Source organism: Agelaius phoeniceus, chromosome 32 (genome assembly GCF_051311805.1).
Source record: "Agelaius phoeniceus isolate bAgePho1 chromosome 32, bAgePho1.hap1, whole genome shotgun sequence".
NCBI classification, from domain to species: Eukaryota; Metazoa; Chordata; class Aves; order Passeriformes; family Icteridae; genus Agelaius; species Agelaius phoeniceus.
This window is the reverse complement of record NC_135296.1, coordinates 1,615,619-1,629,484: the sequence shown is the minus strand read 5'-3', so window position 1 is coordinate 1,629,484 and position 13,866 is coordinate 1,615,619. Positions and strand designations below refer to the sequence as shown.

Below are 13,866 nucleotides of genomic sequence, written 5' to 3'. Positions count from 1 at the left end.
GGCAGGGAGTGCAAGCCCCGCCCCTGGCCCACCCAGCCCCGCCCCTCTTTGTCAGTCACGGATGCCCCGCCCCCTGAACAAACCCCGCCCATTACATGTCAATCCTGCTCGGCCCCGCCCCTTGCCCATAGCCCCGCCCCTCGGCGGGGTTCGAGTTTAATGAACGGGTCAGGGCCGGGGCGATCTCCGGACTGACGGCACCTCTGACCAATGGGAAGCAGAGGGGGTGGGACTCGGGTCGCGTTCGCCAATGGGACGGCGGTGGGTGGGACTCGGGCTGCGCTGGCCAATGGGAAGCGGGGGGCCGGGCGGCGCAGCCAATGAGCGGCAGGAGCGGGCAGTGGGCGGGGTCCGCGGGAGGACCGGGCCCGTGAGGGGAAAGGCTGCGGGAGCGGTGAGAGTGGTGAGGGGGGTACCGGGATATCGCGATAGACACCGCGATAAACAGCGAGATATCGGGATAGAGAACGCGTTACACAGCGGATGTACTCCGGAATAGCGGGATAGACACCGGGATACCGGGAGAGACACCGGGAGAGACACCGGGAGAGACAACGGGGTATCGGGAGAGCGGGTACCGGGAAAAGCCGAAGAGCAGAACTCCGGATATCGGGACATCGGGGTAGCGGAGTGGAGGGAGCCGGGCGGGAGAGGGTGAGCGGGATACCGGGGCACCGGGGCTTGGGCACCGGGGGAGCCGGAGAGCGGTGAGCGGAGGGAGCGGGACCGGCGGGCCGGCAGGAAAACAGAGCGTGAGGGGAGACCGGGTACAGCGGGGGAGGGAGCGGAGGGACCGAGGGGGACCGTGGGGACGAGAGAGCGGTGAGCGGCGGGAACGGGCCGGGGAGCTCCGGACGCACCGGCACCAGGGGCCCCGTGCCCCGCTGGGCGAACCGGGGGATGCTGGGCAGGGCCTGCGGGGGGGGCGGGGAAGGGTCTGGGGTCCCCTAAGCGCTCCCGGGGGTGTCACCCCCTCCCCCCAGTGGGCGGGGCCTGGAAAGGGCGGGAGAGGGGCGGGGCCTGGTTAGGTAGCGGGCGTTGCCATTGACAGGGGGCGTGGCTTTTTGGGCGTGGTCTGGGTGTGTAATAAGGCAAAAGGGGCGTGTCCCGTTAATGGCGCGGCCTCGGAATGGGCACGGCGCTGGCGTTGCCATAGCGACAGAGGGCGCCGCGGGGTTGCCATGGATCGGGCACGGCCCTTGGAAGGGGGCGTGGTCTTTTGCCATGGTGATGTGGGCGTGACTGAATAAAGAGGCGGTGCAATGGGCCGTTGTCATGGTGATGGGGGCGTGGTTTGAGGAAAGGGGCGTGGCCCAGTAGGGCGTGGTCCCGGGGGAGGGAAGGGGGGGCGCTCCCGGTGCCCCCGGGATGGATTTGGGGGGGCCCCGGGGGGCGTGGCCGGGCAGGCCCGTCCCTCCCTCATTCCCGGGGGTTCAGGACAAAGCCGGGGGGCACGGGCGGTACCGGGACACCGGGGGGGGACAGGAGGGGACAGCGATGTCCCCCGGGGGGCCCGGCTGGGGCTGGGACCCCCCGTTCCAGCTGTGGATGCAGGCGCTGCTCTGGGCGCTGCTTTTGGGGCGCCTCCTCCGCTACGGGCGGGGCCAGGCCCGGGGGGAGCCCCCCCGCGAGCAGCCCGGGCCGGGGGCACCCCAAAACCGGGGAGGGACCCCCCAGAGTGAGCCCTGATTGGGGGGGGCAGAGGGACACCCCCAAGGTCCCGAGTGGTTTTTGGGGTCCCTCAGGGGGGTGCTCCTGCCTCAGTTTCCCCGATCGGGGACCCCCAGCGGGGTCACTGGTCCGACTGGGCCGTACTGGGAGGCCCCGGGGACAAAGTCTGAGCCCCCGGGGACAGCGGCCGGCGACAGCTCCGGACACGGTGAGGGGGGACCGGGGCATGTGGGGTGGCCTCGGGCCCTTTTGGGGTCCCCCCTGTCCCCTCCCGTTCCTCGGTGTCCCTCTGGGGGTCCCCAGTCTGCTTTGGGGGGGTCTCTGTGTTTTGGGGTGTCCCATGTCCCCTGGAGCAGTTCCATGTCCCTTTGGGGTGTCCTCTGTCCATTTGGAGTGTCCCCTGTCCCCTTTAAGGAGCCCTGTCCCTTTTGGGGCATCCCCTGTCCCTTTCAGGTGTCCCCTGTCATCTTTGGGGTGTCCCCTGTCCCCTTTTGGGTGTTCCCTGTCCCCTTTTGGGGTGTCCCCTGTCCCTTTCATGTGTCCCCTGTCCCTTTCAGGTGTCCCCTGTCATCTTTTGGGTGTCTCCTGTCCCTTTCAGGTGTCCCCTGTCCCCTTTTGGGTGTCCCCTGTCCCCTTTCAGGTGTCCCCTGTCCCTTTCAGGATGTCCCCTGTCCATTTGGGGGATCCCCTATCCCCTGTCCCCTTTGGGGTGTCCCCTGTCCCCTCTGGGGTGTCCCCTGTCCCTTTCAGGTGTCCCCTCATTAGGGTGTCCCCTGTCCCCTTTGGGGTGTCCCCTGTCCCCTCTGGGGTGTCCCCTGTCCCTTTCAGGTGTCCCCTCTTTAGGGTGTCCCCTGTCCCTTGAGGACACTCCCATGTCCCCCTGTCCCCTCGATGTCCTCAAGAGCAACTGTCCCCCCACACCCCTGTCCCTCCTGGTGGTTTGGGGTCCCCCCGGTGGTTTTGGGGTCCCCAAAGCGGGGCCAGCTCGGGGCACGGGGTCCCTTGGCTGGGGACAGGGGATGAGGGGGACACAGGGACAGGGACAGAGGGGACAGGGGGACACAGGGACAGAGACAGAGGGGACAGGGGGACACAGGGACGAGGGACACAGGGACACAGGGACAGGGGACAGGGCGACAGGGGACAATGGGGACACAGGGACAGAGGGGACACTTTGCCATGAGGGTGCTGGACAGGCAGAAGGTGACACAGGGGGACACACAGGGACATCAGGGACACACGGGGGGAGGGTCACAGGGGGACAACCCCAGCACGGGAAGGTGACAGAGGAGGGGACTGGGAATGCAGGGGGGTGAGGGGACACTGGTGACATCGGGTCTGGGGACATTGGTGTCCCCAGGGTGTCCTCAGGGGGGACACGTGTTGGTGTCGAGGGGACATTGCTGTCCCCAGCACGGGGGGCTCTGGTGGCACCTCGGTGTCATCGCTGGGTGTCCCCAGGCACAGGGAGGGGACTGGGATGTCCCCAGGATGGTGGCAGTGTCCCCAGGGCTGTGACAGTGTACCTGTCCACAGGTGGCACACAGGTGTCACATAGGTGGCACACAGGTGGCACACAGGTGTCCTCAAGTGTCACACAGGTGTCACACAGGTGTCCCTGTCCCCAGGTGTCCCCAAGTGTCACACAGGTGTCCGCAGATGTTCCCAGGTGTCACACAGGTGTCCCCAGGTGTCCCCACGCCCCCAGGATGGGCCCCAGGGCCATCCCTGTCTCCCCAGTGTGTCACCCCCCCCACCCAGGCTGTCCCCAGGTGTGTCCCTTGTCCCTCTGGGTGTCCCCAATGTGTCCCCTGCCCCCCAGGGGGTCCCCAAAGTGTCCCTTGTCCCCTTGGGGTGTCCCCAGGGGGTCCTGGCTGTTCCTTGGGGACTTTTGGGGAATCCCTGGGGGGTTTTGGGGTCCCTGAGGAGTTTTGGGGTCTATGGGGATTTGGGAACTCTGGGGGTTTTTGGGGTTCCTAGGGGGGGGTTGGGGGAGGTTTTGGGGGATTTTGAGGCTTTTTCTGCCCCCAGATCGTGCTGAGGTTCAAGGACCTGCCAGGACCTGACCCCAGAGCACGGGGAGGGAACCCCAAATGCACAGCTGGACCCCAAATGCACAGCTGGACCCCAAAACTGCACAGCTGGACCCCAAAATGAACACCTGGATCCCAAAATGTACACCTGGACCCCAAAACTGCACAGCTGGACCTCAAAATGCACACCTGGACCCAAAAAATGTACAGCTGGACCCCAAAATCCTATAAAGCACCCCATAAAGCCTGAACCCCAAAACCTGGAGATGCCTGAAATACCCCTGAACCCCAGGGGCTTTGGGGGGTCCTGGGACTGGGATCCCCGGTTTTGGGGTTTTGGGGTGTCCCTGGGTGATGTTTGGGGGTCCCAGGGCTGTGACCCCGCTTTCGGGGTTTTGGGATGTCCCAGGGCAGTGACTCCCCTGTTTTAACCCCCCCCAGATGGAAGCCCCCCCCCCTTTGTCCCCAGATGGGGCTCCCCAAAACCGGGGAAGGTTCCCAAAAGCCCCTGAGGGGGACTCAAGCCCCCAAGGCTTCGTTGTAAACGGGTTTGGGACAAATCAATAAAGTTTGGGAGAAAAATCGGGTTTGGAAATTTTGGGGTGCTCCCAGAGTGGGGGTTCCTATGAGTCTGGGGGGGACCCCGCGGGTTTGGGGTGTCCTTGACTTTGGGGGGCCCTGGAATTGAGGTGACCTGTGGGTTTGAGGTGACCCTATGGTTTCAGGGGGGTTCCATGGGTTTGGGGGGCTCCATGGGTCGGAGGTGACCCCATGGATCGTGGTGACCCCATTGGTTTGGGGGGGCTGCATGGGTTTGGGGGGGCTCCATGGATTTGGGAGTCTCAATGGTTTGGGGGTGACCCCATGGATTTGAGGGGGCTCCATGAGTTTGGAGTGACCCCATGGGTTTCGGGTGATCCCAATGCGTTTGAGGTGACCCTATGGGTTTGGGGTGACCCCGATGGGTTTGAGGTGACCCCATGGGTTTGGGGGGGCTCCATTGGTTTGGGGGGGGGGGGGGGCTCCATGGGTTCCAGGGTCCTGGCAATTGGGGGTCCCCCATTTTCGGGGACCGGGGGATACCAGCGGTAGGCGTGGCTTCTAATAATGGGCGTGGTCTCACCAGAAGGGGCGTGGGCTTGTAAATCTGGGCGCGGCTTAAACGGATGGGCGTGTCTTAATGCCAGAGGGGGCGGGGCTCTGGGCGTGGGCGTGGTTCCCATGGAGGTGGGCGTGACTTCAGCTGGGTGGGCGTGGCTTATTCACCGTTTGTGGGTGCGGCTTTCCGTGGGCGCGGCCGCAGGGGCGGCTCCACCCCGAGGCGCGCGCGCGCGGCGGCCGCGGCTCCTCCTCCGAGCGGGCGCGCGCGGGCGGGGCGGGGGCGGAGGAGGAGGAGGAGGAGGAGGAGGAAGGGGCGCGGGAGGGGGGGGGCCGGCGGTGCCGCGGGGGGGGGCCATGGCGGTGCCGCCGCCGCCGCCGCCGGGCCCCGAGCAGGCCCCGCGGTACCAGGAGTGGATCCTGGACACCATCGACTCGCTGCGTTCGCGCAAGGCGCGGCCGGACCTGGAGCGCATCTGCCGCATGGTGCGGCGGCCGGCACGGCCCCGAGCCCGAGCGCACCCGTGCCGAGCTGGAGAAGCTGATCCAGCAGCGCGCCGTGCTCCGCGTCTCCTACAAGGGCAGCATCTCGTACCGCAACGCCGCCCGCGTGCAGCCGCCGCGCCGCCCGCCGCCGCCCGCCCGCCGCCCGCCGCCCGTCAGCCTCCGCGACACCGCGCGGCTGCTCGGCGGCGACGGCCGCCTCACCCGCGGCCGCCTCAGGGCTCGGCCGCGCCCGGCGGCGGCGGGGGGGCGGCCGGAGCGGCCCCCGGGGCGGGCGGCGGCGGCGGAACGGGCGGCGGGGCCCGGCCCGAGCGCACCCGGCTGGGCGCCATCGCCACGGCCCGCGGGGAGCGCGGGAGAGCGGCCGCGGGAGGGCGCGGAGGTGAGGAGGGGGCGTGAGGGGAGCGGCGGGGGGCTGAGGGGAGCGGCGGGGAGCTGAGGGGAGCGGCGGGGAGCTGAGGGGAGCGGGGACCCGCGCATTGTGAGGGGGGAGCGCGGGGAAGGCGGGGGGAGACGTGAGGGACTGGCAGGAATGGGGGTCGTGAGGGGGCACCGGGGGCTGAGGGGACCCTGAGGGGGCATCGAAGGGAGTCATGAGGACTGAGGGGTGCGCGGGTCGTGAGGGGGCACTGGCGGGGAGTGGACCGGGAGTCGAGAGGAGGAGCGCGGGAAGGGGGGGAGCGATGAGGGGCTGAGGGAAATGGGGAGTGCGGGAGTCGTGAGGGAGGCACCGGGGGCTGAGGGGACCCTAAGAAGGCATCGGAGGGAGGGGAGCGATGAGGGACTGAGGGGTGCGGGGGTCGTGAGGGGCCACTGGGGGGCTGAGGGGACCCTGAGGGGGCATCGAAGGCAGTCATGAGGACTGAGGGGTGCGGGGGTCGTAAGGGGGCACCGGGGGTGCTGCTGGTGAGGGGCCGAGGGGAGCGGGGGGGCCCTGAGGGGACACTGGGGAGGGGCCCGGGGGTCGTGAGGGGGAGCGCGGAAGGGGACGAGACATGAGGGGAAGAGGCGGATCCGTGGACAGGGATGGTGTGGGGGGACCCCGAGGGGTGCGAGGGCCATGAGGGGGAGCGCAGGAAGGGCCGGGGGACTCGGGGTCTGAGAGGAGCGGGGGGCCCGGGGGTCGTGAGGGGGCAGCGGGGGGGCCAGAGGGGATCCTGAGGGTCGTGAGGGGAGCGCGGGAAAGGGGGTTTACATGGGGGCCCGGGGGGTCGTGAGGGGTGAACGGGGGGCTCTATGAGGGGGGGGCCCTGAGGGGGGGGGCCCTGAGGGGACACTGGGAAGGGGCCGGCGGTCGTGAGAAGGGGCCATGAGGGGTTCGAGGGTCGTGAGGGGAGCTGGGAGGGCTGAGGGGCCCCTGAGGGCATGGAGGGGACTGGGGGGGCTCTGGGGGGGTGACCCTGAGGGGGCCGGGGGTGAGGTGGTGGGAATTTGGGGGTGTCTGAGGGGGCCGAGGGGCTTGGGGGGACCGGGGACAGGAGGGGCTGAGGGGCACTGGGGACTGAGGGGATCCTTGAAGGGTTGGTGGGGACAGAGTGGGGACACAAGGTGGAGGGGGACCTGGTGGGGAGGGGACACAGGACACAGAGAAAGGGACCTGGGAAGGGAGCCTGAGGGGATTTAGGGGTCCCCTGAGGGAACTGGGGCAGCTGAGGGGACCTGGGGGTGTCTCCTGAGGGAATTTGGGGGGGCTGAGAGGCCTGAGGGGATTGGGGACAGCCTTTAGGGGACCTCTCAGGGATTGGGGGCCTGAGGGGGACAGCAGAGATCTCAAGGGGACGTTGGGGACCCCCAAGAGGACTTGGGTGACCTGGAGAGGGCGGGACAGGGACAGGGGGATTAGGAGACCTGAGGTGACAGTGGGGACCTTAGTGGGTTTTGGGGTCACCAAGAGCCAGGACTGGATGAGGATGGGGGCTGGGACGTTGGGGGAACCCCAGGACAAGTTGAGGGGGATCAATGACAATTCTGGGGTGACAGCTCTGGGAAGTGGGGGGATGGAATTGGAGAATCCTGGGTTTGAGGGGGAACCTGCAGGACTGGGGGGGTTCATTCTTGGGGGTCTCCTGGATTGGAGGGTGACTTTCAGGACTGAAGGTATTCTGAATTTTTTTGGGTGGCGATGTCAAACTGGGGGGGGTCAAGGAGCAGCTTTGGAGCCCCTGTTTTGGTGGGGGCTGTCGATTTTGGTGTCGGGGCTGTAGATTGTTGGGGAAGGGGGCCTCAGCTCCTGGGGTTCCCTTTGGGGTGATGCTCACGGTTTTGGGGACCCCCAGCCCCCCTGCAGCAGCAGCGAGGCTCAGCGCGGGAGGAGGAAGAGGAGGAGGAAGACGAGGATGAAGAAGACGAGGACGGGACGGGCTCGGAGGCCTCGGAGGACGCGGGGCCCCCCCGGCAGCTGAACGGGGAGGGCCGGGGGGGGCCCCCCCTGCGCCCCCCGGGGCAGCCGCCCCCAGAGAGGCCCCCCCAGCCCAAGGCCTGCGCCCCGGGGGAGGGGGGCTGCCAGCACATGGCCCCCTCAAAAAGGAGGGGGCCTTTGGGCAGCCCGACCAGAGCAGGGTACTGAGGGGGCAGGGGGCTTTGGGGGTGCTGAGGGCAGGTTGGGGTGCTGAGGGCAGTTTGGGGGTACTGAGGGCAGGTATGGGGGCACTTTGGGAGTAGGGGTGCATGAGTTTTGGGGGTACTGAGGGCAGGTTGAGGGTGATGGGGGCAGTTTGGGGGTACTGAGGGCAGGTATGGGGGCACTTTGGGAGTAGGGGTGCATGAGTTTTGGGGGTACTGAGGGCAGGTTGAGGGTGATGGGGGCAGTTTGGGGGTACTGAGGGCAGGTGTGGGGGCAGTTTGGAGTAGGGGTGTGTGAGTTTTGGGGGTACTGAGGGCAGTTTGGGGGTACTGAGGGCAGGTTGGGGGTGATGGGGCAGTTTGGGGGCACTGAGGGCAGGTTGGGGGTGATGGGGGCAGTTTGGGGGTACTGAGGGCAGGTATGGGGGCACATTGGGAGTAGGGATGTGTGAGTTTTGGGGGTACTGAGGGCAGTTTGGGGGTGATGGGGCACTTTGGGGGTGATGGGGCAGTTTGGGGGTGATGGGGGCAGTTTGGGGTGATGGGGGCAGGTTGAGGGTGATGGGGCAGTTTGGGGGTGATGGGGGCAGTTTGGGGGTACTGAGGGCAGGTTGGGGGTGATGAGGGCAGGTTGGGGGTGATGGGGCAGTTTGGGGGTGATGGGGGCACTTTGGGGGTACTGAGGGCAGGTTGGGGGTGATTGGGGCAGTTTGGGGGGAGGGTGTTTAAGTTTGGGGGTGCTGGGGGGCAGTTCAGGGATGGGGGTCACTCTGGGCTGTGGGGTCAGGGCAGAGGGTGGATGGTCAGGCAGTGCTGGGGGTCACTCTGGGGTCACTCTGGCTGTCCCTTGGTGACCCCTTGGTGTCCCCGCAGTGTCCCCGGCGCTGGCGGGGGCTGAGCCCTCGGTGCCGCTGTCCCCAGGCCGGCCGGGCCCCCAGGCTGCCGAGGGGGCCCCGTTCAGCTGCACGTGAGTCAGGGGCAGTGTCCCCTTGTCCCTCGGTGCCACCCGTGTGCCACCCAGTGTCCCTCGGTGTCACCCGTGTGCCACCCAGTGTCCCCTTGTCCCTCGGTGCCACCCGTGTGCCACCCAGTGTCCCTCTGTGTCACCCGTGTGCCACCCAGTGTCCCCTTGTCCCTCGGTGTCACCTGTGTCCCACCCAGTGTCCATCTGTGTCACCCAGTGTCCCCTTGTTCCTCTGTGTCACCCATGTCCCACCCAGTGTCCCCTTGTCCCTCGGTGTCACCTGTGTCCCACCCAGTGTCCCTCTGTGTCCCCCATGTGCCCCATGTCCCCCCCAGTGTCCCCTTGGTTCATCCCTTGTGTCCCTTGTTTCCCTCTGTGTCACCCGTGTCCCACCCAGTGTCCATCTGTGTCGCACTCAGTGTCCTGCTGTCCCCGTCACCATTGTCCCCATGTCCCCCTGGATGTCCCCTGTCCCTGTCACCATGTCCCTGTGTCGCCCCTCTGTTGCTGTGACTCTGTCCCCATAATGTTCCCTGTCCCAGTGACCATGTTCTGGTGTCCCCCTGTCCCTGCCAGTGTCCCAGTGACCATGTCCCCATGGTGTCCCCATGATGCTGTCCATGTGTCCCAGTGAACATGTCTGTGTGTCCCCATCATGGTCACCGTGTCTGTGTGTCCCCATGCTGTCCCCATGGCGCTGTCCATGTGTCCCAGTGACCATGTCCCTATAGTGTCCCCATGACACTGTCCATGTGTCCCAGTGACCATGTCTGTGTGTCCCCATGACGTTGTCCCCGTGTCCCAGTCACTGTGTTCCCAAGGTGTCCCCATCTCAGTGTCCATGTCTGTGTATCCCCACGCTGTCCCTGTGACGCTGTCCCTGTCCCTGTGTCTGTGTGTCCCCACACTGTCCCCATGACACTGTCCCTGTCCCCATGTCCGTGTGTCCCCACACTGTCCCCATCCATGACGCTGTACCTGTCCCCATGTCCGTGTCTGTGTGTCCCCACGCTGTCCCCATGACACTGTCCCTGTCCCCATGTCCGTGTCTGTGTGTCCCTACGCTGTCCCCATGACGCTATCCCTGTCCCCGTGTGTCCCCACGCTGTCCCCATGACGCTGTCCCTGTCCCCATGTCTGTGTGTCCCCACGCTGCCCCCATGACGCTGTCCCCATGTCTGTGTGTCCCCAAGCTGTCCCCATGACACTGTCCCTGTCCCCATGTCCGTGTCTGTGTGTCCCCACACTGTCCCTGTGATGCTGTACCTGTCCCCATGTCCGTGTGTCCCCACGCTGTCCCCATGACGCTGTCCCTGTCCCCATGTCTGTGTGTCCCCACGCTGTCCCCATGACGCTGTCCCCGTGTCCGTGTGTCCCCACGCTGTCCCCATGACGCCGTCCCCATGTCCATGTCCGTGTGTCCCCACGCTGTCCCCATGACGCCGTCCCCATGTCCATGTCCGTGTGTCCCCATGCTGTCCCCATGACGCTGTCCCTGTCCCCGTGTCCGTGTGTCCCCACGCTGTCCCCATGACGCTGTCCCTGTCCCCGTGTCCGTGTGTCCCCACGCTGTCCCCATGACGCTGTCCCTGTCCCCGTGTGTCCCCACGCTGTCCCCATGACGCTGTCCCCGTGTCCGTGTGTCCCCACGCTGTCCCCATGACGCTGTCCCTGTCCCCGTGTCCGTGTGTCCCCACGCTGTCCCCATGACGCTGTCCCTGTCCCCAGGGCCGGGCGCAAGGACAAGGCCGTGGACCCGGTGGAGTGGTCGGTGCGGGACGTGGTCGAGTACTTCACTGAGGCCGGGTTCCCCGAGCAGGCCGGGGCCTTCCAGGAGCAGGTGGGGCCACCCCTGTCCTCCCTGTCCCCACAGTGTCCCCAGGGCTCCCTCTGTCACCACAGGTGTCCCCAAGAACGGTCCCCTCCCTGCAGAATTCCTCTGTGGCCACCCCTGCCCCCTCCCGCTGCCTTCTGGGTGTCCCCTCTGTCCCTGGGGGTGTCCCCAATGTGTCCCCTCTGTCCCTTGGGGTGTCCCCTCTGTCCCTAGGGGTGTCCCCAAGGTGTCCCCTCTGTCCCTGGCGGTGTCCCCAAGGTGTCCCCTGTATTTTCCCCATAGGTCCCCACCCCTCCCCATTGCACCCACCCCTGTCCCCCAGGGTCACCCTGGGGTGTCCCCCCTGTCCCTGTGTCCCCCCTGTCCCTGGGGTGTCCCCAGTCCCCCTGACCACACCTCCACCCTCCACCCTCCCCAGTGTCACCCCAGGGTCCATCCCCCACTGTCCCCATGTCCCTTTGTCCCTGCAGGTGTCCCCAAACGCCATTTCCCCCACAGATCCCCCCCTCACCCCACCCTCCTCCATCACCCGGGGCTGCTCCAGCTCCTGTCCCCATGGCTGTCCCCAATGTCCCCATGGCTGTCCCTATGGCTGTCCCTCCCTGTCCCCATGGCTGTCCCTGTGTCCCCATGTCCCCAGGAGAAGTCGCTGCTGCTGATGCAGAGGGCCGATGTGCTCACGGGGCTCTCTGTCCCTGGGTGTCCCCTGTCCCTGTGACTGTCCCCTGTCCCTGTGGCTGTCCCCAATGTCCCCAGTGTCCCTCACTGTCCCCATGTCCCCAGGAGATCGATGGCAAGTCGCTGCTGCTGATGCAGAGGGCCGATGTGCTCACGGGGCTCTCTGTCCCTGGCTGTCCTCTGTCCCTGTGACTGTCCCCAATGTCCCCAGTGTCCCCAGTGTCCCTCACTGTCCCCATGTCCCCAGGAGATCGATGGCAAGTCGCTGCTGCTGATGCAGAGGGCCGATGTGCTCACGGGGCTCTCCATCCGCCTGGGCCCCGCGCTCAAGATCTACGAGTACCACGTGAAGCTGCTGCAGCGCAGCCACTTCCAGGACGAGGAGCCCCCCCCGGAGCCCTTCCCGGCCTGAGAGACCCCCCCGGAGCCACGGGGGGACCCCCAGACCCCCCCAGACCCGCGGGGACACCCCCAGACCTGCGGGGACACCCCGGGATCCGGGAGGGCTCCTCCCTCCCCCCGCTGCTGCACACTGAGACTTTGGGGGGTGGGGTCGGGGGGACCCCACCCCTTTTATGGGGAGCCCCACCTCTCTTTGGGGAGCCCCACCTCTCTTTGGGGGTTCCCACCTCTCTTTGGGGGGGGGTCTTGCCTCTCTTTAGGGTCCCACCTCTAATCTGGGGGGGTCCTGCTCTCATTTGAGGGGTCCCACCTCGTTTTGAGGGGGTCTCATCTCTGTTTTGGGGGGGGGTCCCATGTCTCTTTGGGGGTCCCACCCCTCTTTGAGGGGTCTCTCTTTTGGGGGGGCACCCTTCTTTTGGGGGGATCTCACCCTTGATTTGGGGGGGCTTCTCTCTGGGGGGTCATTTCTCCTTTGGGGGCGGTCCACCCCATCTTTTGGGGGGCTTCTCCTTGGGGACCCCTCTTTTAGGGGGGTCACTTCTCTTCAGAGGGGTCACCCTTCTCTTTTGGGGGGTTCACTCCTCTTTTGGGGGGAATCCCACACTCTGAGGGGGTCACCCCTCTTTTTGGGGGGGTCTCCTCTCTTTTGGGGGGGATCTTCTCTCTCTTTTGGGGGGGGTCCTCTCTCTGGGGCACACTGAGGGTGGTGACACCCCGCTCCTTGTGGGCTCACCCCTCTTTTTGGGGGGCCCCTCTGGGGGCGGGGTCACCCCTCCTTGAGGGAGCCCCCTTTTTAGGGGATCCCCCTTTTCTTGGGGGGGATTTTTACCGCGGGGGGAGGGGGTTGGGGGGCTCTGCCCGGAGATGTTTTAACCTTCCCCAGCCCGTGCCCCCCCCCCCCCCAAACTGGGGTGCGGCCCCCCCAGCCCTTGGCCACGAGGGGGGGGCGCCCCCCCAAATCCCCCCCGCAGTCTGTGCCCGCCCCCCCCCCCCTTCCCCGGGCCTGGCTCGTTTTGGGTTTTTTTAAATAAAAACGGAAAAATTAAATAATATCAACACAAAATCTCGGGGTTTGGGGCTTTTTGGGGCTACCCCCATTTCGGGAGGTGCTCCCGCCTTAGAGCCCCCCGAAAAGGAGAATGGGGGGGGGGGCATTTGGGGGTCTCGGGGACGCCCAGTGAGGGGAAGGTGCTGCGCATGCGCGGGTCCTCCCGCCCGCCAGGGGGCGCCGTTGGTCCCCTCAGGGAGCCGCTCCCTGCGCTCTATAGCGACCTCTTCTGCGCATGCGCCCTCCAGCAGCTGGAGGCGCCATGCCCCCTACGGCGGCCGGCAGGGCCCAAAAGCCGCGCTCCATAAACAAGCCTCAAAAACGGCCTCAGCTCCACTAAACTGTCCTCAAACATTCCCAGAAAACCCTCATCTCCCCTAAAATGCCCTTAAACAGCTCCAGAACAGCCTCAGGCTTCGCTAAAAGAGCAGTAACTTCCCCCAAACCAGCCTAAACTGCCCCAGAACAGCCTCAGACGCAGCTAAAGCCACAAATGGCCCAATGCTTCCAATGTGCTTTCAGCCGCTCTGAAACATCCTCGGCCTTCCCAGGGCCCCAAACAGGTCCCAGTTGCCCCCACATGCCCGTGAGGCCCCATAAACGTTTATAAGGGATCGTTCCGCTCCATGTGCCCCTACGACGGCCGGCGGGGCCAATTTAGGTCCGTATGCCGCCTCTCTACGGCGGCCGGAGAGGCCCGAAATCCATCCGCTTTGCGCATGCGCAATAGCAGTTCCCCAGTGAAGATGGCGGCATTCATGTTCCCTATTTCCGTACGGCGGCCAGTGTGGCCAAAAAGCCGCCGTGCCCTTTCTCCTCCCCCTCCTCCCGCGTTCCGACAGCGGCCAAAGGAACCCAAAACCCCCCCGTGTCCTCCCTTCAGCTCTCCCCCATCTACAGCAGGCGATAAAGGCAATAACAGCCTCCCGTCATCTGCGCATGCGCAATAACCGGCCCAGAGGCGAAGATGGCGGCGCCCACCCCGCTCTCTCTCCCTACGGCAAACGGTGAGACCCAGAATTCACAGCACCGCGCTGCGCGCATGCGCATTACGCATCCCAACGGGAAGATG

General features: G+C 66.2%; 1 protein-coding gene across 1 annotated transcript; it reads left to right on the top strand.

Annotated features, from left to right (window-relative positions):
* Nucleotides 1–5,092: 5,092 nt before the first annotated feature.
* Nucleotides 5,093–12,809, top strand: LOC143696273 (sterile alpha motif domain-containing protein 1-like). Its single transcript, XM_077192226.1, is given in 6 exon segments — nucleotides 5,093–5,297; nucleotides 5,299–5,688; nucleotides 7,594–7,786; nucleotides 8,742–8,835; nucleotides 10,561–10,672; nucleotides 11,592–12,809. Coding segments are annotated over 6 exon segments (1,092 nt in total). The 5' UTR covers nucleotides 5,093–5,159; the 3' UTR covers nucleotides 11,757–12,809.
* The last annotated feature ends 1,057 nt before the right edge of the window (nucleotides 12,810–13,866 follow it).